The 27,595-nt window shown below is 46.9% G+C and overlaps 2 protein-coding genes across 4 annotated transcripts in view; both read right to left on the bottom strand.

The window, feature by feature from the left end:
- GPR68 (G protein-coupled receptor 68) overlaps positions 1-11,321 on the bottom strand; it is a 54,545-nt gene extending 43,224 nt beyond the window's left edge. The window contains exons 1-2 of the mRNA XM_056810519.1: positions 11,032-11,321; positions 9,310-10,721 (exon numbers count right to left, since the gene is read on the bottom strand). The gene's annotated coding sequence lies outside the window, so the exon portion shown is untranslated. The remainder of the gene's footprint in view (positions 1-9,309; positions 10,722-11,031) is intronic.
- Positions 11,322-19,849: 8,528 nt separating this feature from the next.
- Positions 19,850-27,595, bottom strand: part of CCDC88C (coiled-coil domain containing 88C) — a 244,952-nt gene continuing 237,206 nt past the window's right edge. For 2 of the 3 annotated variants that reach the window (XM_007472588.3, XM_007472590.3), the window contains exons 30-31: positions 24,505-24,717; positions 19,850-22,653 (exon numbers count right to left, since the gene is read on the bottom strand). In XM_007472588.3, the coding sequence (XP_007472650.2) occupies positions 21,616-22,653; positions 24,505-24,717 (1,251 nt within the window). In that variant the 3' untranslated portion in view covers positions 19,850-21,615. The remainder of the gene's footprint in view (positions 22,654-24,504; positions 24,718-27,595) is intronic. The other variant, XM_001366033.5, reaches the window with a different exon arrangement.

The raw sequence follows: 27,595 nt of genomic DNA, 5'->3' as shown, positions 1-27,595 counted from the left end.
GTGTTCCTACATGTGCCCCCTTGTGTGAATCCCAGGTGTCTCCTCTCCTTCCACAGATGGCATTAATTGTGTATCCCAGGTTTATGTGGAATTTTTTTTTAGCTAAATGCCCTTGCTTTGAACTAACGATTATGTTCTCTTGTTTGACTGGCAGAAGTAAACACATCAGAAGGCTGATGTGATCTTGAAGAGTATACCTGGTTAGAACACTGGGCTTAGTCAGGAAGATCTGAGTTCAAATCTAGCTACAAACACTAGCTGTGTGACCTGGGACAAGTTGCCTGTTTGCCTCAGTTTCTGTAAAATCTGTAAATGAAATGCAAATGTAAATGTAAAATGATCTGGAGAAGGAAATGGCAAACTACTCCAGTAGCTTTGCTGAGAAAAAGCTCAAAAGGGGACATGAAGAGTTGGGCATGACTGATACCCCTGAACAACAAGCCAAATGTTCTAGAGGTAGGTGACTCAGATCCTATATAGAGCTGGGCCGTACAGTAGATAGAGGGTCTGGCCTAGAGCTCAGATACTTATTATGTGGCCTTGGGCAAGTCATTTCATCTCTGCTTGTCTTTGTTCCCTCATCCATAAATTGGGGATGAAGCATCCATCTCCAGGGTTCTTGTGAGGTTTCAATGAAGTCATGATGTTAAAGCACATGGCACATGGTCTGGCACATGGGCACTATACAAACATTAGCTATTATTGTCATTTTTACTGATATGCTTATAGTAGATGGAGGATGGGTACTCTGACTAAGCACTTTAACACTCACCCAAGTGCTTTAACAAGTAAAAGGTTTACTGTCTGAATACAAAGTCTGTCACTGGCAAGATGCTTGCAAACAGGAGCTGCTTTACTCCTGGGTGACAGCATTTCCTGGCTCCACAGAGCATATATTTATTTAGGAAACACTGAAGTTCATCTATAGCCCAGCTTGGCAGAGTCACTGTAGATTCTGGGTCTGAAATAACAAGAGAGGCATAATTAACCCCGAGCTATTTAAGGAGCCTGGAGCTACAGCATTTCCTAAACTGGCTGTCATAATTTGTAGCTGCTAGGTGAAGGAAGGGGACAGTACAAGGCTAAATTGAAAGGGCCCTCCTACACATGGAGCCCTTGGAGTCCTAACATCCTTCCTCTCTGCGTCCCTTCTAACAGCTGTAGCAAATGACCAGAGACACAAAGAGAGAGAGGGACAGAGAGAAGAACAGACCACAGAGACAGAGAGAGGGGGAGAGATGGAGACAGAGACAGATAGAGGGAGAGACAGAGAAAGAGAAGAGAGAGAGAGAGGAAGAGAGAGAGAGAGAGAGAGAGAGAGAGAGAGAGAGAGAGAGAGAGAGAGAGAGAGAGAGAGAGAGAGAGAGAAAGAAAAAGAGAGAAAGAAAAAGAGAGAGAAAGAGAGAGGGAAAGAGAGAGAGAGAGGGGAAGAAAGAGAGAAAGAGAGACAGAGAGAAAGAGAAAAAGAGAGTGAAGAATAGACAGAGACAGAGAGAGACAGAAACAGAGAGGGGCAGAGACAGAGGGAGAAGAGACAGAGACAGACAGAGCAGGAGAGACAAAGCTATAGAGAGACAGAGAGACAGATAGACAGAAAGAGTGAGAGAGATATGGAAAGAAACAGAGGTGGGGAAAGGGAGACATGAAGTCACACAGATGGAGAAAGATGGAAAAAGATGGAGAGGAGAGACAAAGAGAGAGGAATGGAGAGAGCGAGAGAGACAGAGACCCTAGATTTTCTACTGAAGACTTTTCTACCTTCTGTTTTTTGGGTATCGTGGCTCTTAGCAGGTTAGAGAGCAGATGCTGAGGGCTGGGGAAATCCAGAGGAAATTGTGATGAGAAATAGTATAGAGTGGTGCCAAGGATGGAGAAGAGCTCTTAATTGGAGTTAGGGAAACCTGAGTTCAAAATCTTATCTCAAGCATTTATCAGCTGGGTGGTCCTGGACAAGTCTTAGCTTCTCTGGGTCTCAGTTTTCTCATTTGGAAAATGAAAGGGTTGGAGTAAGTAAGCTCTAAGGCTCCTTCCAGGGGCAGCTAGTCAGCAGAGTGGATAGGGTGCCAGGTCTGGAGTCAGAAAGACCTGTGTTCAAATTTGACCTCATATACTTATTATCTATACAACCCTGGGCAAGCCACTTAACCCTGTTTGCCTCAGTTTCCTGATCTGTAAAATGAGCTGGAAAGGGAAATGGCAAATCAGTCCAGTATTTTTGCCAGGGAAACCCCAAATGGGGTAAGGAAGATTTAGTTGGACACAATTAAAACAACTAAACAACAACAAGGTCCCTTGTAAGTCTAAACCTGTGGGCCTGTGACTTCACAAAGCACTTTGTTCCTTTTGGTTTGATCGTGATGGAATACTATTTTGTGCTATAAGGAATCATGAACAGGATGATCTTAGGAAGAGCTGGAAAGACCTTCATGAACTGATGTGCAGTGAAATAGGCAGAACCAGGAGAACATTATACACAGCAGCTGAAACATTGTGGGACAATCAACAGTGAAAGGCTCGTCTACTCTCAACAATACAGGGATCCAGGAAAATTCTGAGGGACTTTGGACAAAGAATGTTGTCCATCTCCAGAGAAAGAACTAGTGGATTCTGACTGCAAATCAAAGCATATGATTTTACACATTAGTTTATTTATGGTTTTATTGGGGGGGGGGTTCTTACAACATTCTCTTTACAATCTCTTATAACAATAACCAACATGAAAGTATGTTTTGTGTGGTGATACATGTATAACCCAGATCAATCTGCTTACTCTCTTCAAGAGAGGGAGGGACACAATTTGGATATTATAATCTCAGAAAACATGTTGAAAATTGTTATTACATGTAATTGAGGAAATGCCTTCCCTTCCCTATCCAGCAAGCCATCCCTTGCACAAAAAAGGAATAAGAAAAGGGGAAAGCAGTTCAGAAAACTAATCAGCAGGAGTCTAACAGCCTATGTCAAACTCATTATTGAAAAACTTCACCTTCCTGCCAGATCCCATGGGCCACAGGACCCCAATTCTGGACCCTGGGTCCCTTTGTTTGAAGGGTAAAGCCACAGACTCCAAAATTTCCATTTAAGAAGGGAGGTTGGCTCAGAAAGTTCTGAGAACATGCTTATCAGTTGACCTCTCTGATTTTTCTACCATGCTTCAGAGATGGTACCATCCCTAACCCTTCTTCACCCCCATCCCAAAACCAGATTTTCAGCCTCCTTTTGCCTTTTAGGTGTCTTCCCTTTAAAAAAAATTTTTTTTAACCCTTACCTTCTGTCTTAGAATCAATAGTGTATATTGGTTCTAAGGCAAAAGAGCAGGAAAGACTGCACAATGAAGGTTAAGTGACTTGCCCAGGGTCACCCAGCCAGGAAGTATTTGAGGTCACATTTGAACCCAGGACCTCCTGTTTCCAGGTCTGGCTCTCTATCCACTGAGCCAACTAGCTGCTCCCTTCCTTTCTCTTTATAACGGTAATCATCCTTTATAGTCTCTATCAGTGTTTCTCCCCATTACTTTAAAAAGCATAATTTTAAAAATATATCACATAACATGATAAATAGCATCATAACATAATACATATGGTTTGTTATAAATACGTGATAAATTCAATCCACTGAGTCATCTAACTGCCCTTCCTCCCCATTAAATTTTAAGCTCTTTGAGGATATTCACTGTTCTCTTTTTTCTTATTTATATCCCTAGAATTTAGCGCAGTTCCTGGCACATAGTAGGAGTTTAATGTTTATTGAATGACTAACTGATTATGCCCATAATTTTTCCACTTCTGTAAATAAAAGAGAGATGCCTCAGTTTCCTTTTTTGTCAGGTTCTTGGTTACCATCTCCCTAGGAGAACTGCTCCAGTGCCAGATCTCCCTGTCCCTCCACCCCCCCCCCCCACTCCCAAACGACTAAATTTCAATCCTAGGCTAACTCCTTCTCCTGGGTCTGCCCAGGGGCACAGTTTCTTGTTTCTCCATGCAATTCTACCTGCCAAGAAGCCAGGAGCTTATGACCATCCCACTAGAGCTTTCTGGGAGGACAGGGGAAGGCAAGAAAATTCAACAAAGGGGTTTTGAAGTGTTGGACAAAGATAGGAAGATTTTGCAATGTGTTTGCTTGACATTAGCTACTTAGGATAACTAGGTCTAGAGCTTGAATGGAGCTTAGAAGCCAATTCCTAGAGAAGTGAAGTAACTAACTTGTCCAAGGTCATCCAGGTGAACAGAACCTGAACCCAGGTCCCTAAGCTAACTCCAAGTCCTTATCACTATACCTTCCTGCTTAGTCCAGCAGTTTATTGCAAGAAATGAAAGAATCTGGAACCATTCATCAGTCAGTTAGGATATAGAATAGTGACCATACACATCCCTCTCTTGGACTGGATAGATAGGAATGGGGGTGGGGGTGGGGAGACTTGAAGCAGAGGAAGGAGGGAGGGAGAGAAAAGAGGAAGGAAAGAGGAAGGGAGAGAAGGAAGGAAGATGGGAAGGAAAATGGAAAGGGAGGCAGGAAAGAAGGAAGGAAAACAGGAAGGTGGAAAGAAAATGGAAAGGAGGTCAGGAAAGAAGGAAGGAGGGAAAGAAGGAAGGAAAGGAGGGAGGGAGGAAGAGAAAGGAAGGAAAGAAGGAAGGAAGGGAAGTATGGAGAGAGCAAGAAAGAAAGAGATGGGAAGAAAGGAGAAAGGAAAGAAGGGAAGAAGGAAGGAGAATTGGAAAATGGGAAGAAAAATGGAAAGGAAGGCAGGAAGAGAAGAAGGAAGGAGGGAGGGAGGAAGAGGGGAAGGAGAGAAGAAAGGACTTCCTTTCTACACTTATTACAAATTACTCTCCTTCACCCACTCTGCCTTCCAATGCAAACTATCCTACTTGGCATTCCTCAAACACAACAACCCAACTTCCACCTAGAGGGCCTTTGCATAGGCTGCCCTCCATACAAGAAATCCATTCCCTCTTTACCTGCTGGCCCCTCTCCCCGACATCCTCCACCCACCCAATTACCTTGTTTTTACTTTGTATATATTTAGCACTTACTTCTATGGATCCTCCTCTATTTCCCACAAAAACTCCCAGAGAACAGAGGCTCTTTCCAATTTTTTGTTTGTCTTTATCCCCAGGACCTAGCACAAAGAAATCTTAATAAATACATATCACCTGATTAACTTAAAAGATCATGTAGTCCACTCTTTAATTTTATAAATGAGAAAACTGAGGTTCCAGGGGGAGGTGACTCGTCCAAAATCATACATTATAGTAAGGAACAGAACTGGGATTTAAGCTCAGGTCCTTTGAGGCCAAATCCCATTGTTTTGCCACTACACATGTACCAGAACTCTATTAAATTGAAGTTGCCCAATAAGGGCTGGTTGAATGAATACATTAATAATATTGTCTAGACACAGTCTGTGCCCTTGGGGAATTCACTGCCTGGGAGGGGACAGAGGATCAACAAAAGTAATTCAAACCTCTAATAACCAATCTATCCAACAACTGGCAGAAGTGTGGACTGGGGAGGTGCTGGGCTAGGTCTGGTGAGGAATGGAGAATGTGGGGCTTCAGTTTTGCTAGAAAGTTCAAGAAGCTATGGCAAGCACCTCCCCAGGGAATTCATATAAGCACTGCCCAGGCCAGAGGCCATTTCTTTACCAGACACTGTGCTCCTACTCTTAACTCCAATGGGACATTTCGGTCCTCTCCTCTCCTACAGCCCAACTCTGCAGGTCAAAAACCCTTGGGTCCCTTCCCAATGACCTCTGCAGTCCATCTTCCCATCATTAAAGGGCCAGACTCCCTCCTCCTTCAAAGCTTCCTCAATCATCATCTTATCACCTGATAAAATGTAATAGCAATTACTTCCAACCACAAGAAAGCTGGTCCTAGACACACAACCCTCCCCAGGGAAACTTAGAGCAGCTAAGATGTTCATGTTCGTTCATAGAGCTAAGTGAGAGGTTGCTCTTGGATCCAACTGATTAGCTGCCAGCTAAGGACTCTGATTCCTTGCCCCTACTCCCCAAGAAAAGTGCTAGGCTCCTCTTGGGCTATCTGGGGGAACAGATTTGTTACAAACCATAGTGTAGGCAGGTTTTTCTCTGCTATGTCCAAAAAGGCACCTGGTTTTAAGAATGCTAAATGTGGGGCAGCTAGGTGGCTCAGTGGATAGAGAGCCAGATCTGGAAACAGGAGGGTTTGTTTTCCAATGTGACCTCAGACACTTCCTAGAGGTGTGACCCTGGGCAAGTCACTTGACTCTAGTTGCCTAACCCTAATTACTCTTTTGCCTTGGAACTGTTACTTAGTATTGATACTTGAAAGATAATAGTTTAGGGGGAAAAATAAAGGAAAATGGGTAAAATCAATGAGCATTTATTAAATACTACTTGCAAAGCACTGAGCTTAAGGACTGGGGATACTAAGCTTGAAAATAGTTCCCATCAGTTCCTGCCTTCACACTTTAATTTGAGCGGGGTGACACAACACTTAAGCAGGATATATGTCCGTCTACAACAGGATATATACAGGATAAAGTGGATATCATCTCAGAGAAAAGCCTCAGCATTGAGAGGCATCAGGAAAGACTTCTTACAAAAAGAGCCTTGAAAGAAAGCAGGCAGCAGAGATGAGGAGGGAGAGCATTCCAGGGATGGGGGGCAGCCGAGGAAAATATCTGCATTTGGGACAAGTGTCATCTGTGGGAGGAACAGCAAGGAGGCCAGTACCAATAGATCATAGGAAGAGAGTGGTGTGTAAGAAGACTAGAAAGGAAGGAAGAGCTCAGGTAAGGAATGAATTTAAAAACCAAACACAGGGGGCTGCTAGGTGGCCCAGTGGATAGAGAGCCAAGCCTGAAGATGGGAGAACTTGGATTCAAATCTGGCCTCTGTGTGACCCTGGACAGGTCACTTACCCTAAATGCCTAGTCCTTATCAAATGCCTTGGAACCAATATTTAGTGTCAATTCTAAAACAGAAAGTAAGGGTTTTAAAATTTGAAAACAAAAAGCAAACAGATGGTTTTGTATTTGATCTTGGAAGTAATAAGGAACCACTGGAATTGACTGAAAAGGGGGAAAGGATGACATGAGCCTGGCTGTCCTTTGGAGAGACAACTTTGAATGGAATGGGAAAAGGACCTGAAATAGGAAAATCAAACACAAAGTTATCATAATGTGAAAATGTTGGATTTGGAAGACCCGGGTTCAAATCCTAAAACTTTGGGTAAGTGGAAGCAAGTGACTTCTTTGGGTACTGTTTTCCTCATTTGTAAAATGGGGGAGTTAAACTAGATGGTCCTCTGTGGTTCCTCCTAGCTCTGAATCTATGATTCTAGGAAATATGTTAAGGTGTCAATGATCTGGAGAGTTAGGTGGATAGAATGCAGGACCTAGAATCCGGATGACCCAAGTTCAAATCCAGCCTTAGACGTTTACTAGCTGTGTGATCCTGGAGAAGTCACTTTGCCCTTTTCACCTTAGTTTCTTCATCTGTAAAATGATCTGGATAAGGAAATGGCAAACTATTTGGCCAAGAAAACCCCAGATAGGATCACAGAGTCATATATGACTGAAAAAGACTAAAAGACAACAAAAATCAATGATCTATTGTGATTCCTTTCCAGGGGCATTTACATTCCAAATGCAGAGACTTGAGAGGAGGGCAACACAACCCAAAGGAATAAACATCTTGTAGAAATTTCAGGTGCCAAGAAAGAAGAAAGGAAGTTAGACATGGAATGAGGGTGGGGAAGAGGGACCAGGGCAGTAATATCCTCTTGGAGTATTTGATATTTTACTATCTAGGTGACCATTTGTTCTGCTTAGACATAGGGCTGGCTCTGCTATGATGTAGTCAGTCAGTCAACAAGAATTTATTACATGTTAACTATATGCCAGGCATTGTTTTAAGAGAAAGAGATTCAAATTTAAAACTGAACACCAAGAGGAGGGGGTTGAAACAGCTAAAATTAAGTTGTGAAATTATCTGTGTGTTTCTGGATTGCCCATACAGTCCTTGGACTGTTCTCCCGTCCCAAATAAGTGGTTGCGGCAGAATATAAGCCCTCAGAACCAAGCTTTTCCCCCTAGACTGAAACCAAACTGCATCCTTTCCAGGGGAAGCTTGAGGCCCATTCTCCCATTAACTCAGGTATCCTCTGAGTCTTTTAAAGGAGACAGAAGGGCCTGATTCTCTTTCTACCCTGCCATCCTGGCTTAGAACACCCATGAAGCAGTGTGTCCGTTTGTCCTCACACCAGTATTTGTACTGTGCACCCTCAGTCACCCTCGCCCAAATTCCACTTCTGTTTATAACAATCTCAAAGTTCTCTCTAAACAGAAGGCTCCAGTCGGGGTGCCTCCTGAGAGGGGAAAATGTGATTGCCCCAAGCACCGGATAGGAAAGCTGTCACCAGCTCACAAGGGGGAAATACTGACAAGCTACAATTGATCTCCATACACAGTTTGAGCCATTATGCAGATCCATGGGGAGGGGAAGCGGGAGGGGGCTTCCTGGACAGGCAGCCTCGAATGGGGGAAGGGAGTTGTAAATCATTGATCAGTTTTCTTTTTCCCCTGGGCTGCGGGTGCCTCTCCTGCTGCAACTATCCAGGATGCTCTTGTTTGCCAAGCGCCCCTATTCCAGTCCTCATTCCTTTCCCTATATCCTGCTCCGTGTGTCTGTCTCCTTACTCTGTATCCAGCTCCGTGTGGCCCCCTTCCCTCTCCCCAGCCCCGTGTGTGCCCGTGTGGTCCCTTTCCCTCTCCCCAGCCCTGTGTGTGTCCGTGTGTCTCCTTTTCCTCTCCCGTGTGTGTCCGTGTGTCTCCTTTCTCTCTCCCGTGTGTGTCCGTGTGGCCCCTTTCCCTCTCCCCAGCCCCGTGTGTGTCCATGTGGCCCCTTTCCCTCTCCCCAGCCCCGTGTGTGTCCATGTGGCCCCTTTCCCTCTCCCCAGCCCCGTGTGTGTCCATGTGGCCCCTTTCCCTCTCCCCAGCCCCGTGTGTGTCCATGTGGCCCCTTTCCCTCTCCCCAGCCCCGTGTGTGTCCATGTGGCCCCTTTCCCTCTCCCCAGCCCCGTGTGTGTCCATGTGGCCCCTTTCCCTCTCTCTAGCTCCTGGGGCAGGAGTGTGGCGGAAAGGAGGGAGGAGGGTTTGGGGAGGACACACTTTTGTTCCAATTCGGGTCTTCCCTCCCTGCTGCAGCGCCCGGGGGCCATCGCTGAGGAAGGCTCTCTGCCCCCCACTCCCCACCTCCCCACGGGCTTCCCCGAGCCTGGGCTCCAAGTGCTGAGCCGGGCTGGGAGGAAAAAGGAGACGCACCTGAGGGCGGCCGGAGGCGAAGGCGGGCTCACTGCGCGCCCAGGACTGATCCAGCGAAGAGTTCTCCGGTGTCAGGCAGCCACCGGCCAGCTAGGCTTCGCCTCCCACAGACACAGAGAGCACACACGGGCGCGCGCGCACACACTCACACTCACTCCGGGGGAGAGAGGAAGCAGCCCCAGCGTCATATGCCTGAGCATCGGGGCTCAGTGTCTGCTGCGCCTCGGGCTAGGGCTGTCCCAGATTTGATTTTCCCCTTCCGTCCCCCTAACCTCCCTCCCTCCCCCCACACTGGCCAAACGCTCCTGAGGCTGGATGAAGTCGGTCTAGACCCACCAGAACATCCGCCTTCAGGCCTCCGGGCATCCTGAGATGATCACCCGGCAGCAGCGTGCTGCCACAAAGGACTTGAAAAGTGATTTAGGCCAGTGCCCAAAGGATGCTGAGGAAGCCTTGGGGACATGCACAATCTCCCTCCTCCAGGTAGGGATGACATGCAGGCACACACACGACCCTTCGCAAGCCTGGGTGGATCACATCCAGCACATACCCTGAGCAGCGTGCCCGATGACCAGAGCACACATCCCTTCCCAGAAGCTCCCCTTGAAGTGCCTGTGGATGTCAGGCGGCCCTGACCCAGAGATCCGGCATCATCGATGCCCCTGTGCTCAGTCTGGAGGCTGGAAGAATCAGCAACTGAGAGATCACGGTTGGGAAACGGGAACTTAGAGAAAAGTTAAGGGAAAAGAAGAAAGGAGGTCACGGACTCCCAGGACCAACAGCTAACAGCTGGAAGCAACCTTTGAAACCTTAGCATCCCGCCCTTCCTTTCTGAAGAGGCCCAATGACACTAGCAGGGTGAGGTCTTGCCTTTCCACTGAGTTGGATTTAAATAGATTGGAAGTGAGCAGACTTGGGTTCGAATCCTAGGCGGGCTGCGACCTAGCGGTGTGACCTTCGCAGGTCCCTCCCCCTCTCTGAACGTCTTGTTTCTCTGTTGGGGAAAAGCGAAGGCTAGTTTCACCAAAGACCTCTACGGTCTTTTTATTTCTAAATTCATCAATTTTACAGATAAGGAAGAGGAACAAGGAGGGAGGATATTATTAACCCCTCTCCCCTTTAGTTCTTTGTTCAGCTTCGCAAGAGCAGCCTCTTCCTTTGACCCAGACCATTCGACTTCATCTCTGAAAGGGGGCAAAGAGGATGGACTTCAGAGGAAGGAGTTTTTGTGGCTACGGGCCCTGGAGCAGGGAGGGCAGGGATTTGTCTCCCTCCTTCATCTATTGGCCAACTACCAGGAAGAAAACAAGTTGCCAGTCGTTTCAAAGCCGGACCCGGGCTCAGTCCTTCCCCCTCATCCTCAGTTGGAGATCTCAACACCTCCTTTTGACATCTTTGCAAAAAGACGGTGCCTGGAGGAAAATGCCATACTAGTAAACGATGCCTATGCCGGAAAAGAAAACCCCAACTGCACAAGCCAGATCTCTCTCCCACAGGTTACACAATAAAATAAGGACAGCTGCTTGTAAGGTCAGCTCTCCACCGCGAAGCCCGCAGCTCTGACGTCCGCAGGGCCCCACGGAACACGCTGTAACTTGGTCCCTGCTGCCTCCCCTCCTCGCTCCAGCTCCCCCGGATCCCGCCTCTCTCTGCAGAGGCCTGGCCACGCCAAGGACCCTCCCACCGCCGGCCGGGGATTCAGGAGTCTAAAAGCCATTCCACCTCCAGAGGCGGCCGCCTTCCTAAGTTTCACCCTTCGGGGACTCGCGCTCTATTCATCCAGTGCCATGCGGCCAACAGCGCGAAGGTGTCCTTCCGCCGCAGCTCCTCCAGCCCGTCAGACCCACCTCCACCTTCTACTGGTGGAGAACACCGGGATTAGGGCCGCACAAGGACGCCGCGCTCAGAGCCCGGCCTGAAAAAGGAAACGAACCCCAACCCGGAGCCCCGGGACAGAGAGCTCAAGGGCCAGAAGCCGGGTTCAAACCCAAACTGGGTGATCTTGGCGGCCCATCCCTCCTCTGTAGACTACAAAACTGACCCCCCCTCCCCCCACCACACACAGGGTAAGCCCCAAGTCACGTGGGGAACAAGGGGCAAAGCTTGGATCCGCATTGTTCTGCCTAAAGAGATTTGTAAAGCTCCCTTAAAGCACTAGAGACGTGCAAGCTAGTGTTGTTTACTACTACTACCACCACCACTACTATTACTACTATTGCTATTATTATTACCACTATCACTACTACTGCTATTACTACTACTACCACCACCACCAGGTAGCTCAATAGCATATTGGATAGAGCTTCAACCCTGAAGTCAGGATACTTACTAGATATATGGTCCTGGGCAAGTCACTTGCTTCAGTTTCTTCATCAATAAAATGAGCTGGAGAAGGAAATGGCGGACTCATCCACTGTCTTTGCCAAGAAAACCTCAACGAAGCATGTGTGACGTTAGTATAAAAATACAACTCCTTGACTGGTCTTAATTTGTCTGGTCTGACCAGGGGGTTACCTGGCCCCTTCCTCTCCCCCCTTGTGAAAAGGATCAGAGCCGGAGGGGATTCTCGAACCTAGGAATCTAGGATGAAGCAGATGCAACTCAACCAGAGACTCTGGGTAGTCAGGCTGGTAACCTTATTTCTCTGGTTTTTTCCCCTCTCATTACTAAAAATGCTTACAGATTTAGTATAAAGGCTCCAAGATTAATTTTTATTTATTATGTCAGACATGACTGAAATGACCGAACACTACGACTGCTTCTACTACCTCTGTTACTACCGCTCCTCCTCCCAGTAGTATTATGCGGTACTCAGAGGATCCAGTCTGAATGATAAGTATCATTTATTGGCTCTGTGATTGGGAACAAATAATTTTGTCTTGCTCGTCTCTATTTCTTAATCAGTCAAGTCGCATCTGACGGGCTTCCTGAGCCTAAATCCTGTGACCTATGACGAAACCAATTTGGGGTTATGATTGGAAAACCTTATTGAGGGCTGCCACGGTATCAGGGTGGCGGAGGGCCAGGCTGGGGCAGGGAGGTCTTGTTTTGTTTATTTGGCTTTTGAGATAGGCTAAGTGTGGTTTTCATTCTCAATTTCGTTCTCAATAAACATATCCCCAAATCTTCCAGCGGTTCACAGAGTAGCGAGTGACTGCCACAATTTATATAGTAACAACAACATTGTTCAGACAAGTTTGAGCGAACTAATCAGACCAATGACTAATCGGGATTCCAGAGGAGTGATGCCTCCCGATCCTGCCAGTGCCTGGCCACAGGGAGATGGACTCCAGACACGGAACAGGACAGACATTCTCTACTTTTTCTTGTTTGTTTACTTTCAAAACAAAAGGAGGAGGTGGGATGGAGAGAAAACAAATGCTTCTTACTTGAAAAAGTTTTTTTTTTCTTTAAAGATTAAAAAATGACCCCTCTACGCCAACATCTTACATTTCTATAGGCTTTAAAGGGACGGAGTTCTTCTTCCCAGATCCTTTTCCATCCTCAGGACAACTTCTAGGAGGTAGGCTGAGTCTTATCCACTTTATGGATGTTGATGTGGCAGCGAAGCCGCACAGCGGAGAGAGCCTTCAGTTAGGAATCAGAGACCCAAACTCTGGCTACAGATGAGTCATTTAACTTCTATGGGCTTCTCTCAGTTTTCTCATCTGGAAAATGGACATAAATACAGCTCCCACATTACAGGTCCGTATGAGAATCCGCTGAGATAATAGAGGCAATGTGCTTTGTAAACCTTAAAGGGCTCCGTAAATATTATATCATTATGAAGAGGGGAAATGGGTACCTATATGGAAAAGAGTTTGTGGAAGAGGCAGGCAGGACAGAGCCCAGGTGGGTCTCTCAGTTCCTCATTCCCTCTTGGGCGGTGCCTCTTCCACTTTGGCCCTCCGCTAGTTTCCCAAGGTCTTTGGGGATTAGATTATTCTCCACAAGCCCAGGGTTTGGTATGATTAAGGGAAATGACACGATAAACACCACTAAACTATTTCCACCCCTACTCAAATAATCCTTGTGCTTTCCAAAAAACCATGACTAACAGGGGATTCTCCAAGGCAGGAAACTCTAATGCTGACAGAATCAGCCCCGACTGGGATTCAGGTGAAGTTCAAACAAACACATCTGGATGACTGGAAAGTGTGTGGTCTCACCTTTGGCCCGGGCCAGACTTCCTGGCCGGGAACTGAATCCAGGATTCTGTCATAGTAGAACTCCTGAGGACATCACTGGACTGTGGCTGAGGGAAGTGTGACAGCTGGAAGATGGCCCCTTGTGGCTAGTTGAGACCATGTCAAATTAATCTCTGGATCTTAATAGTAATAATTAACATTTATATTACTGAAATGGAAAAACATGAGTATCTTGCCCATTTTACAGATGAGGGAACTGAGGCTCAGAAAGGTATAGGGACCTGCCAGCATCATGCGATGAGGGAGGAACAGAGGAGTGATTCAAACCCAAGTCCTGGGATGCTGAATCCAATATTATTTTCAAAACAACCCTTTGTTATTGTGAGTAGTTGTCAATCATGTCTGACTCTTCACAACCTCATTTGGGGCTTCCTCGGCAAGGCTACTGGAATGATTTGCCATTTCCTTCTCCAGCTCATTTTACAGATAAGGAAACTGAGGCAAACAGTTAAGTGACTCATCCAGGGTGACACTGCTAGTGTCTAAAGCCAAATTTGAATTCATGATGGAGTCTTCTGGATTCCAAGCCCAGGACTCTATCCATTGTGCCACTTAGCTGCCCAAAGCAATTCTAATGACACCTTATTTAAGTGCCTCTTAATAATCTATAAAAGTGCTTCATATACATCATCTTATCTCCTCTCACAACCCTATGAGATAAATCTGATGGACCTTATTATCTTCATTTTACAGATGGGGAAACAGAGACTTAGGAAGGATTGAATTAAAATCTGGCTTCAGACACTTCCTAGCAGTGTGATGCTGAGCAACTCTTGTTGGCCTCAGTTTCCTCATCTGAAAAATGAACTGGAGAAGGAAATGTCAAACCACTCCTGTATCTTTGCCAAGAAAACCTCAAATGGGGTCACAAGAAGGCTGACACCGCTGACCCACCAAACAACTTCCTGACCCCAAGTCCAGCCCCTTCATCACACAAAATATCCATTTCCCTCTTTCTAAATTCCAGGACACCCCACCTCCCTCTACTGGCCATGCGGTGGCTACTCCCCTGCTCTCTGTTCTGCATTTCATGATCTGCCGACCTAGGCTAGCACCCTGGAATGGTTCCTTCTAGCCTGCCCAGGTGGCCTGTTCTGCCACTGCCACTGGTTAATCTTTGTCCTAACAAAACATACGCTTAGCCATGCCACACTTAACTCTCCATGATAGGATGGCTATAAACATTATTTTATCCTTACAACAACCCTGGGAGGTAGACACTATTATTATCATCCCCATTTTACAGTTGAGGAAACTGAGGTAGAGAGGTTAAGTGTGTTGCCCAGGATCAGAGCTGGTTAAATGTCTGAGGCAGAATTTGAATTCAGGGCTTCCCAACTCCAGGTCCAAAACTCTATCCACTACATCATCTTAGATACCATCCATCTATAGCTGTGTTGGTGAACCTATGGCACATATGCCAGTGGGGGCTGACCCTCTCCCCCTCTCTATGTGTGCCTGAGCACATTTCTCACATGCCTCACCCCTCTGCCCAGCAGCCCAATGGTAAGACTTCCTCCCCTCCCCTTCTCAATGAGCACCTGAGGACATTTCTCACATGACCTGTCCCTCTGCCCAGCAGCCCAGTGGGAGCACTTCCCTTCTCCATGAGTACCTGAGTACATTTCTTACATGACTTGCCCCTCTGCCCAGCAGCCCAATGGGAGGACTTCCTCTCTCCCATCTGGGGTAAGGGAGTGGTTCACATGTGGTGTGAGGGTGTAGTTTGGGCACTCAGTTTCTAAGGTTTCTAAAAGGTTCACCATCACTGTTGTATAGGATTTACTCCTAAAACCCTTTACCTTCTGTCTTAGATTCAATACTAAGTATAGATTTCAAGGAGGAAGAGTGGACCTGGCAGCGGTCTATCCATTGAGCCGCCAAGCTGCTCCCAGAACCATGTCTCTTACACTCACCAATCCACCTGTAAAATGAGCTGGAGACAAAGGAGGGCACAGATCACAGGATCTCAGGTTCACAGTCAGAAAGGACTGGCCCTCAGGGGTCCCTGGGTCCAAACTTCTCATTTTACACAAAAGGAAATGAGTCCCAGAGAGGCTAAGCCATTCGGGCCAAAACCTCCTGGGCAGGGACTGAGGCAGGATTTAAACTTGGGTCCTCTGACTCCAGAGAGGTCCCCTTCCACTGTACCACAGCCACAGCCAGGCTTTACTAATCTGAATTATTATTCTCTCCCAGGATCACAAGAGGAAGTCATCTTCTTCATCTGGACACAGACCCACCTGCCTGGGGCCACATCCATCCACTAGGGAGAGTCTGCCACAGCCAGGTTCCACCAGGATGACTCAGTGGCTCATTCCAGCCACTAACTAGGCTCTTCTAAACTGGCTTCTTCTCTCCACTCAATCCCATGTCCTTCCCTTGTTGAGTCAAAGTCATCTTCTTAAGGGTGTCAATGTGACAATGGATAGTGTCAGGTTTGGAGCCTAGAAGACCCAGAATTCAAATCTGGCCTTAGGTGCATGACTGAGCAAGTCTCCTCAATACTATTTGCCTCAGTTTCTTCATCTCTAAAATGGGGATATAGGACCTACCTCCCGGGATGATCATGAAGATAAAATGAGATACAATGCCTGGGCATGTAGTAAGCACCATAAATGTTGTCTATTATAGCAGGACCTATATCAAACTGTCCCAGGTTACAGAGAGTCAGCTCTGGAGTCACTTAAATCTTACCTCAGATATACTTCCTGGCTTTGTGTCCCTGGGCAAGTAATTTAATTTCATTTGGCTGGCCCTTGCCATTCTTCTGTCTTAGATAGAATGAATACTAAGTCACAAGGTAAGGGTTTAAATAAAAAGAAAGCCTGGCTGAAGGATAATATAGGTAAAAAATGGAGCTGCTACTAGAGCAGAAAGGGTTTAAAAAATTGTTAGCTGTGTGACTCAGTGGATTGAGAGCTGGGCCTAGAGATGGGAGGTCCTGGGTTGAAATTTGAACTCAGATACTTCCTGGCTGTGTGACCCTGGGCAAGTCACTTAACCCCCATTGCCTAGTCCTTATCACTCTTCTGCCTTGGAACCCATACACAGTGCTGATTCTAAGATAAGGGATTTTTTGTTTTGTATTGTTTTGTTTTATCCTGGGGGGGGGGGGGGATTTTGGCCCAAAATGTGGCCAATGGCATATAGATAAGAAATAGAGTTGTTACTAGGTTAGAAAGTTTAAAAAATTGCTTACTTGCTCCAGGAGGGGAAGATTTTGGACTCCAGACTGTAAGAAAGTTTATTTTAAAATTGTTTCTACGTGTAATTGGAGAAAAAATTTTGCTGAGAATAATAATAAATGTTCACTATTATTACCATTAACTGATCATGCCACTTAATAAGAGACAAGTGAGGCACAATGGAGAGAATTTTGATCCCTGGGCTTGAACCCTTAGGGGCCTTGCACCTCTGGGTGTGCTTCAGGTTCTGGGTTTGTTTCCTGAGCCTTGGGTCCTCCTCTGTAGTGAGAGGGAGGGACTTTGTCATGCTGTTGAACCTATGGCACTCGTGCCAGAGGAGGCTGCTCCCCTCCCCCTCTCCATGTGCCTAAGCATATTTCTCATATGACCTGCCCCTCTGCCCAGCAGTCCAATGGGAGTGCTTCCTCCCTCTCCTGTCTGGAGTAACAGGGGAGAAATGAGAGGGAGGGCAGTTCACATGCAGTGTGAGGGTTGCTGTTTGGGCACTCGGTCTCTAAAAGTTTCACCATCGCTGGACTACAGGGTCCTTTCTGGATGGAAATAATACAAGGTGTGACACCCTAGGACTCTGGCTTCTCCTTGAGATCCCAGCAGGCATTGACGTGGAACCTCCTTTTCATCCCTCCAAACCCCCCAATCTTTCTCGTTTGAACTATTATAGAAGCATGTGCCTCTGCCACTTAAGTAGGATTTCCAGATCTTGGCATTCATGGCAGGGTACTCTTTGGCTCCAGCCATGCCCACCCCCTCTCCTACCAATCCATTTCCATGCTGGTCCATGGGCCGCGTCGTGATCTCCTCTTCACAGAATCTCAGCCAGAAAGAGGCCTTAGAAGATCTGTCCAACCCACAGCAGAATGGGAATTCCCTCCAAGAACCCTCCAGTTCTTACTAGTGATCCGTTCTGCTAACAGCTTTCACTGAAAGGGAATCTCCCATCCTCCAAAGCAACCCATTGCAAACTTGCCCCTGAACCCCAAATTGCTTTAACCAGTTTCCTCCCTGTCTAACATCTGGGATGAAGCAGAATAAGTCACCCCATTTTGACATGAATTTCCTTAAATCATGACTCCTCTTAGCTTTCTTTAATAGCTATTTCTCAGGGCAGCAAGATGGCTCAGTGGCTTGAGAGCCAGGCCCAGAGATGGGAGGTCCTGGGAGATACTTCCCAGCTGTGTGACCCTGGGCAAGTCACTTACCCCCCATTGTCTAGCACTTATCACTCTTCTACCTTGGAACCAATACACAGTATTGATTCTAAGACAGAAGGTGAAGGTTTTAAAAAAATAAATGTTTGTATGCCAAGGGCTCTAGTTTCTTTAGTACATCCTATCAATGTTGTCCCTAAAATCTAGTGCCTAGAACTGTGCTAGGGGGTATATGGAATTAAATGCTTAATCTGGAATCAGAGACCCGAGTTCAAACCTGGTCTTACCCACATACTGGGCAATCACAACTTCCACCTGCTTTTTGTAAAACAGGAACAACAATAGAACCTGCCTTTAGGGTTGTGAAGAGAAAATGAGAAGTTTATAGAGCACATTGCAAACCTTGAAGCATCAAGTGTGTGCTAGTATTAGAATGCTCTAAAAATGATCGAAGACTGAATATTTGGGGACTCTTGCTTCTCCCTGCCCCGCTCTATTGCACTTCATTCGTTTTTCCGTTCTCTGACTCTTTGTGACCCCATTTTGGGTTTTCTTGGTGGAGATAATAGAGTAGTTTTCCATTTCCTTCTCCAGCTCATTTTTCAGATGGGGAAACTGAGGCCAGCATGGTTAAGGGACTTGCCCAGGATCACACAGCTAGGAAATGTTTGATGCCAGATTTTAACTCAGGAAGTCTTCCTGACTTCAGGCCAGGGACTTTATCTGCCTTCTGATGTAACTTACCATCATGTTCAATTTCTTGTGTGACCTTGCCTCACTCTTGGCCCATACTGTGTTTGCAATCTGCAAAAAACCAGCACTATCTCCATGCCCATTTATGTCCCCCTGATTCTGTATTTGTGTAGTTATAACAGGGTGCGTTTTATGAAAAGCTTGCCTTTTAAAACAGAATATAGGCTAGGAGCTAGTCGTGACTTTAGAAAATATCTAGTCAGGAGGCAGCGGGGTGACTCTGTGGAAAAAAAGAGCCAAACCTGGGCATGGGAGGTCTTGGGATCAAATTTGGACCCAGACATTTCTTAGCTGTGTGACCCTGGGTAAATCATTTAACCTCCATTGCCTAGCCCTCACTTCCCTTCTACCTTGGAACCAACACTTAGTGTGGATTCTAAGACAGAAGGTAAGGGTCTAAAATAATTATCTAGTCCAAACCCTTCATTTGGCAGATGAGTAAACTGAGGCTGGCTCAACTTGACTTGAGGTCACCCAGGGAGCAAGAGGCTGAATTGGAATTTGAATCCAGGGGTTTATCTGCCCCAATTTAAAGGTTTTGGGGTTTTTTTTTCCTACTAAAGAGTAGTGATACATTTACATCACAAAACTATTCATTGGATTTCCTTAATATAAGACTTCCTTTAAGAAATGCCATCCGTTTTAGAGAACAATGGGAAAATTCAGAGACTGATCCAGAATAAAGTAACCAACTAGAAAAACCACACAGGTGCCTAAAATAAAATAAAAGGTTAGTAAAAAACCTCAAGCTAAATGCGGAGATAACTACAATGACCAAGCTTCGCCCCCTCAAGAAGGCTCAAGACAATGTAGATTCCTCCCTTCTTCACCCAGCCAGAGGACCAAGGGTGTGGACGACTGCCTGAATTGTTAAGAATCCACTGGGTGAGTTGGTTTTGCTATTTCTCTCTTCAAAAAAATCCAAATCTTTCTGGGAAAGAGGGAGGAAATATTTGGAAAAGAAAGGGAGGTTGAAACAGAGGACAGCAATAAAAGTAAGATTATGAAAAAATCCAATTTATCCACTCTTTCAAGAAAGCCTCTATTGTATAAAGAAAGGAACAAATATCTCACCACCAGGTGCTCTCCAAAACACTTAAATGCCCGACTGTCAGATGGGTCTCAGGAAAGCAAGCACGGACACCACCTTAATGAAGACAGCTTAATAATGAAGCAGCTCTCTCCAAAGAAATATTCTGTTATAGAATAACAGAGCCCAGAATGTCTTTCTTCACTTTTATTAAGATCCTGTCCTTGTGTTCCAGAATGTGGTCACTACAAGTCACCAGGAGCAACTCCGTTCCAAAGTGATCTTGTTAACACTTTACAATTCCTTTCCATCTCTTTCACTAGATCAAGTCAGCAAATCACCAAGAGGGAGGAAAAAAAAGAAATCAACAGGTTTTCATAGATCACAGGAAAAGCACCTTTTATAAACAACTCAAGACAGAATGAATGACATGAGTCTGATCAGAGACATGAAAGCAGCCAAGGAGATTCCTTATAGAAAAGAGGAACCCCCATTGGAACACAGACTCGCCCCCAAAAGTATGTGTGTATAGATGTATGGATTTTATATATATATATATAATGTATTAAAAGAAAATTTGTTTCTACCCTGAAAAATTATTCAGAGAAAGAAATGGCCATTCCCTATAAGGGGGTGGGGGTGGGGGAAGCCCCCAAGTTTCTTTTCATTTACAGGGCTATTTACAAATGCTGGGCCTGGGAAACAGCCTTCCTCCGGCTTTCCCAGCCATCTTCCACGTAGGTCCCAGCACATAGGAGCTCCAGTGTGTGTAGAAAAGTTAGAGGACAGTAACCCAGCTCTGCCCTGGGCCATTTGGTCTGCACCGGCAGGGAAGCACCTTGACGTAACCCCATCCATCACCAGCATCCTTGAAAGAGACAAAGGATCCGCGTGGGACTCCAGTTAGACAATGTAGCGGCTGAAGGTTTCAATTGTAGAAATAAACTCAGCTCGGGGACATTCCCCATGCTAGGTGGCTTAGTACCCCAATGGTTCCTGGGGGTGTGTCTGTCTGTCTGTCTGTCTGTCTGTCTGTCTGTCTGTCTGTCTGTCTTTCCCACCCACCCACCACCCAGTTCCAAGGCAGAAGAGCGGTAAGGGCTAGATGATGGAGGTTAAATGACTTCCCAGAAACACGCAGCTAAGTATCTGGGGCCAAATGTGAGCCCAGGACCTCCCTTTCCCTAGGACAGTGAGCCACCTCACTGCACCCCGCCCCCACCCCACGTGATCTCTTGAATTGACTTGGACAGGGCCCTGCTCCCAATTTCACCTAAAGTCCAGACACCTTTTCTCTATTCTAAGTATGGGCAGATCCTACTGAGCCAGGAGGCTCTGAGCAGGAAGCCCATGACGGCTAATCTCTCCCCTCTGACCTAGCTAAATTCGGAAAAGTTTATCACCAGAAAACAGCTGGCCAAGAGACAATTTGGGGGCTTTGGGGGTACAGCAGTAACTCATTATGATGCTCTGAGAGGTCACAATCCATGTCTATGGAAAGAGAATGCACACCGATGAGACACGAACCCCGATCAAACCAGCTTTCCATTTTACGTCTGTCGGCTCTCAAGACTGGTTCCCAAAGAACAAAAACAAGCAAAAAAAGTGTCATAGCAGGGATTTATGAGTGTCTGGAACAGAGGGAAGGAAATTTCAACCATTTAATTTTAAATATTGATCACGCTGAAGTGTACTTCATTCAGGAGAAATAAATTACTGGAAGCAGCAGATAAACAGACCGTGTTACAAATTTGGGGGGTGGAATGCTCTTCTTTAAGACTTGGCACAGTGTTTCAATTAAAATAAAAAAGATCTCAGAACCCCTCCTTTCTCCCGAAGCCCCCCACCCCTTTCTTCCCTGCATCACAGGCAAAAGACAAAACCCCAAAACGACAAGTTAAGCCAACATAGTCCATCGCGGAGCCTCGCCGAGCGGCCCTCCCGTCCCAGGAGGCAGGTCACACGCAGCCGTACTCGTACCACACAGTCTGCTGGTCCCCACTCGGCTCCGGGGACCCGGGGGTGCTCTTGGAGTTTCCTCCTCTGGCGAGCTCCTCAAGCCCAGGAGAGTGAGCAGCGTCGGGAGCTTTAGTCTGGCCCTTGGACAGGAATCCGTCGCTCGGGCCTTGCCAGGAGGGCCCGTCTCCCTCGGGAAACTGGGGCGCCAGACGGACGGGGGCGACGGTCGCCACCTCCCCGGCGTGCGGCGGGCTCTTGGGCTTGGTCCTGGCCGCAGAGACAGGGATGGAGGAGAAGGGCGGCCCCGGCCCGGGGCTCGGGTGCTCCTGCTGCTGGGAGAGGCCCGTCCCGCAGCCGCTTGAGGAGATGGCGGGGGATGTGGAAGACGGCGGAAGCAGAGGCGGCCTCTCTTCCTTTGGGGGAGCCAGGGAGAAGCGCCTCGAGTCAAACGGGCGGTGGCGGGAGCCGGGACCCTGAGAAGAACCGACGATCTTTGCGGACTGGGGCCTCTCTCTAGACAGCCCATGCGGGCCTGCGGAGGAGGAGGGAGGGAGCCGAAGGGCCTGGCTGCCCGCTTCTCTGCCCCCGTGGGCGTCTGCCCCGAGCTTCTGGGAAGGCTCCTGTTTGTACGCGTCTGGCCCACTGGCTCGAAGAAGGTCTGCCGAAGCCAGGCTGAAGGCCCTGCTCAGGGAGGCCCCCCTGCCCGCCGGGGCGCTCGAGGGAGGGGGTAGGGTGGCCTGCTTAGGCTTGCTCAGGGGCAGGCTCTGGGGAGGCTGGGCCAACCTCAGGGAGCCAGGGGGAATGGCGGGAGGCTCGGGCTCTGTCTGCCGGAAGTGTGGCTTCACGTACTGGCCTGGCTTGAGCAGCTTCCCCTCGGCTGTGTTGACCGCCATTTTGATGGTGGGTGCCACAAAGTTGGTGGGCATTTTTGTGCCCTCTTTCCTGAGGGGCGGCCCCAGTGGGTTTCCAATGGCAGGAGGATCGTTGGCCTTGCGAAAGTAGTCATTGAGCAGGTCGTCCCGGCCGGTGGAAGTATCCTGGAAAAGAGGGGAGGAAGAATCAAAAGGAGCCAGACTCCAAAGGGACCTCTGGAGCAATCCACGTTCTGTCCCAAGGTATCACAATGGAATTCTGCGTGTGGTGCATTCATGGGTGTTCAACAGGGAACGCCCAGGTGAGCCAGGGTGAGCTGAAATGAGTTGTTGGCTGTTTCCTGGGGGAAACCCTCATTCAAACAGCTGGGGTAATGGCATGGAGGGGATCCGTGGAATCCGACCCCACGATGGACTTAAGAAGGCTCCCCAAGTGTGAGAGAGAGAAAGGGCCATGCCAGCCAATTCCTCTGTTCTACGGAAGAGAAAACCGGAAAGGAAAGCTTCTGGCCCAAGAGAGTCACATAGCTAATGAGTAACAGGGCCAGTACTCAAGCCTAAGTAAGCGGTCACCCATTTGAATTCTTTCTTTTTTATTTGACTGGTCAGAGAATTCGAAAATGGACTGGTCTGAATTCTACCGCCTTTGTCTGCAACCTAAAGGTGTAAGTAAGTACCACAGTTATTTAGAGCTGGCAAAAAAAAGCAATGGATCATTGATACAATGCAAGTTTGCTAGTACTCCCCACCCTAACACCTTCCTTTCAGCTTAGTAAGGAGCGACCCTGAAAAGGGAAGCGGGAGAAGAAATGGAGAAGAGACAACGGAGGGACGGAAAAAGGTGGGCAGGAAAAGGGATATGGAAAAAAAATCCAAAGAATGAGAAAGCTGGAAAACTTAGAAGAAATAATCAAAGGGGTGAATATGAAAACTAATTACATTGGGGGCAGCTAGGGGATAGAGCACCAAGCTCAGACGTGGAAGGATGGATTCTTTGTACTTTTTAGCTATGTGACCCTGGGCCCCTGCCACTCTTATCTTAGAACTGATACTAAGAAAGAGGGTAAGGATTAAAAAAAAATGAAAGAATTGCATTGTGACAACCTGATTTACCAGTTTATTTGTCTAAGCACTCAAGCAGCAGCGTCCATGGATCCCACTACCCAAGCCAGTGCCTCTTCCCAACAAGGAGGCCCCCCACCAACCTGGGGCAAAGGGAGAAAACTCAGTCAAGCTCTTATCCCATGAGGCAGTGTGCGCAGGCCCGTCCTCTCTCCCACACTCCGAGCCCTCCCCAGAGACCCTGGCACAATCAAATGAAGGCGGGTGAACTCATGCAGGCTGTGAGTTAGACTTCAGGAGCTGGTGCTGTTAGGGCTTAACACACTGTGGAATGTTAGTGAGCAGGAGCGCCTAGAGAGGGTTTCAGCAATTTGGGGTCTCCATCTGAAGAGGGAGCTTCTTCTGGTGTTTAGGAATGCTTTGTGCCAATGGGACGGAGAAGTTCTACCAACTCCATCCAGAAGCATTTATTAAACATCCACTCGGTGCCAGGCAAATACCAATGCAAGGAATCTATCAGCATCTGAATTAGGATCTGATAGGGGCTGGGCCATCCATTAGCAAAATCGGAGATCGATCCCAGGATTTGGGGGCTGGAAGGGCCCTTAGGAGGTAAAGTCGAAGCCGCTTGTTTCCAGAGACAACAAGCTGGGAGGCCTCAGGGCTCGCCTGAAGTCATAAGGAGGAAAGGCAGAGGTACAATTTTAATTTTTTTTAAATCTCTCATTAATAGGGATTGTTCTCCCCTCTGGCTGCCCCAGTTGACTGGAGTCCCACACTAGGACATAGTCACCCCACGCCATCCCTATCCAGGCAGCGCAAAGCACAAATTATTTTGGTTATTGTTCTCAGGAGCTGTGAGCATTGAAGGCAATCCCATGGTGCGAATGAGCCTCCTGGAGACGGGTGAGTCGGGGGCCCTGGTGACAGCAGTGTTAGCATGGGGATGGGTACCCGTGGGAGATACAGGGAACTTGCTCTCCGGCTGGCCCCTGCACTCAGCATCTCTTCAGGAATTGCAGGCCCAAGGACTGGGTCCTCCAGGCCCCGAGGCTCCAGGTGTTGGAAGAAATGAGAAGGGGAAGGACAAGAAGGGTACAGTGACTCAGCTTCTAACAGAAACTGCTGCAATGAAATCTTTTCAGTGTCGTTTAAGGCGTGTGGCCACTAGAAAGGAATAAGCAATGGGACAGAATGAGAATGGGACTGAAATATAAACAGTGATCATGAAAACAAATTTCAGCATATAACAGAGGACCAGCATGGACAATATCGGTGGCTATTCCCAAGGACCCAGACCGTTTCTGGGTTTCTTCTTTCTCCTCATCCTCGGCTCCCACCAATAATTGATGGGATAATCTTAGGAAGAACAGGGAACCCAAAAGAATTTAAGAATAGAAATAACGACTATAAGCTTCTTGAAGGCCAGCTCTATTTTGGGTCACTAGTGCCTAGCATAGGGCCTGGCTTAATACAAGCTTAAGAAGGGAAGGCATATAATTCCCAGGACTAGGGATAGTAACTAGAGAGGATCTAATACATACAAGAGTCAAATACTAGGGATTTGGGGTCTGGGACTCTCTCTTAGAATTCCCCTATTTTACTGTGCCTAATCATGACACAGCCCCATGTCTCAGGTAGGAAGGAACCTTAGAGTTTATTTAATCATTTCCTGCTAGCTAGCTGGCAATCTTGAGGAGTGCTCATTCAAGCTGTGTTGACCCTTCTGCTGATGGATGACCCATCTATTCCCAGCAGCCATCGTGTAAACTCTCTTTCTCCATTTCCTGCTAAACCTCTAAAAAAGGCGCCTCTATTCAGTGCCTCTATTTCTGAACAATTCAACTCTCCTAAACCCTATACAACTTGGCTCCCATCTCCATCACTCTACCAAACTTCTCTTTCCAACGTCACCAATGATTCTACTCAATAAATCGGAGCATTCTGCAGTTTTTGCCACCCACTCTTCTCTCCTCTGTTGGCTCCAGTGACCCGGCACTCTCTTGGTTCTTCTCTCCCACTGTTCATTCTCTGTCTACTTTGATGATGATTTTTAAAGGTTTATTGTTATGCAAAACACCAAAACCCCCAAATAAAACCATAAGCACACTGATTGTGAAAAATCACTCCAATCGTTCTTTCTCTGGAGGTGGATAGCATTCATCCTCTTAAAGTCTTTCAGGATTGTCCCACATCACTCCATTGCTGAGAGTAGCCAAATTTTCACCTATAAGATGACTATTAATATACACACCCCAAGAGTTTGTCCTTATTTCTCTAATCTCTCTCTCCACAATCTTATTTATTACTCCAATGGCTTCAACTATTATCTTTGGACTCAAATCTGGCCTCAGACACTTCCTAGCTGTGTGACCCTGGGCAAGTCACTTAACCCCCATTGCCTAACCCTTACCACTCTTCTGCCTTGGAACCAATGCACAGGATTGAGTCTAAGATGGAAGATGAGGGTTTAAAAAAAAAAAGTCCTAGAGACAGGAGACACAAGGCATGGAAAAGCTAGTTGTTGGCTCATGTGGAGCCGAGTAAAGTATGAGAAGGGTAGGTAGGGAAGGGACTAGGTCCCAAAGGACTTCAAGTTTTTATTTCATCCTGCAGATGAGAGGGAATCACTAGAGTTCACTAAACTTTTGGAAAAATCTCGCTAGTAGATGCAAGAGGATGGACCGGAGTGGGGCCAGTCAATCAGGGAAGATGGACAAGAAGCCTATTTCAACAGTCTCAGCAGGAAAACATGAAAGATGCCATGAAGGTAGAGATGACAAGACGTGCACAAGGGTGAAAAGAGCAGAGGATGACTCCAAGGCTGCCTTGATTGGGAAGATGGTAGCATCCTTGACAGTAATGGTGAAGTTTGGGAAAGGAGAGGGTTTGGAGTGTGGAGAGAGGAAGCAGTGAGTTCTGTGATGGACATGTTGAATTGGAGATGCCAAAGATGTCTCATTAGCACACCTCAAACCCAAAAGGTTCCAGATCCAATTTATTCCCCTGTGCCCTAACCCCAGATCTGACTGACCCATGTCTCTATGACACTGTCCTATGATTATTGGGATTATTTTTTGTAGTGGTTGTTTATTGATTTGGGGTTTGTCCCCAAATATTTTTTCCCAATTACATGCAAAAAAATTTTTTTTTATAATTTCTACATTATTCATTTTTGTTAAGTGAATAATCTGATAAAACCAAAATCCTCAACCTTTCCTTTTCCCACCAGCCATCAAGTCTTGCCAATTCAAGCTCCACTGAGAACTTTCAAAATATTTTTTGGCAATTCTCAAATACACTCAGTATATAATAATGGATTGGTCGCTCCTCCCAAGACTGTTAAGTGAACTCCACGAAGGTGAGGACCCGACTTTCTTGAAAATTTGGATCTCTCCTAGTATCCTATATACACCGATCTATCTAAGATAGATAAATACACATTATATGTGTGTGTATGTACACCCACACATACTGCTGTGAGGGCACAATGTTCTAAACACAAAAGGTGCTTCCTTTATGTCTGTTAAATGAATGCTTCACAGAATAGTCCATTCAAATATTGGACAGCATCAATTAACAAGTTTTTTACACTGAGCTGAAATCTGCCTTCCCATAACTTCCCCCCACCCGAGGCCCTTGTTTGGCCCCCCAGGAGCTACCTAATACTCTGTCCCTTCCTGTAACTCTTTTGCCCTCTTAAGACCTCTCTTTAGGCTAGTGTCCCTCACCTGGCCCAGTCTTAACCAAAAGCAGCTTTCAGTATTAAGTGCCATGCTCTTGGGGTGGTGAAATCAGGCCAGAGGACAGCGACACCGACATCTCCTATGTGATGCACCCTAAGATTGCCTTCCTTCCAACGGAGGCCTCAATATGTCATGGCAGTGACCCTGACACAAAGTACAAATTGTCGGCTGGGTATTCCAAACCGGAAGTCCCAGAGACCTCTTAGACGACAATTCAGAGGATATTTGGGCTCTGAGGTTGCTTTGGAATATTAAGAATATGAAGCCCGGCGCCACTAGGATGGCTTGAAACGCCCCCC

The sequence above is a fragment of the Monodelphis domestica genome, chromosome 1 (genome assembly GCF_027887165.1).
Source record: "Monodelphis domestica isolate mMonDom1 chromosome 1, mMonDom1.pri, whole genome shotgun sequence".
NCBI classification, from domain to species: Eukaryota; Metazoa; Chordata; class Mammalia; order Didelphimorphia; family Didelphidae; genus Monodelphis; species Monodelphis domestica.
Note: the sequence above shows the minus strand (reverse complement) of the source record. Positions and strands in the feature narration are given on the sequence as shown.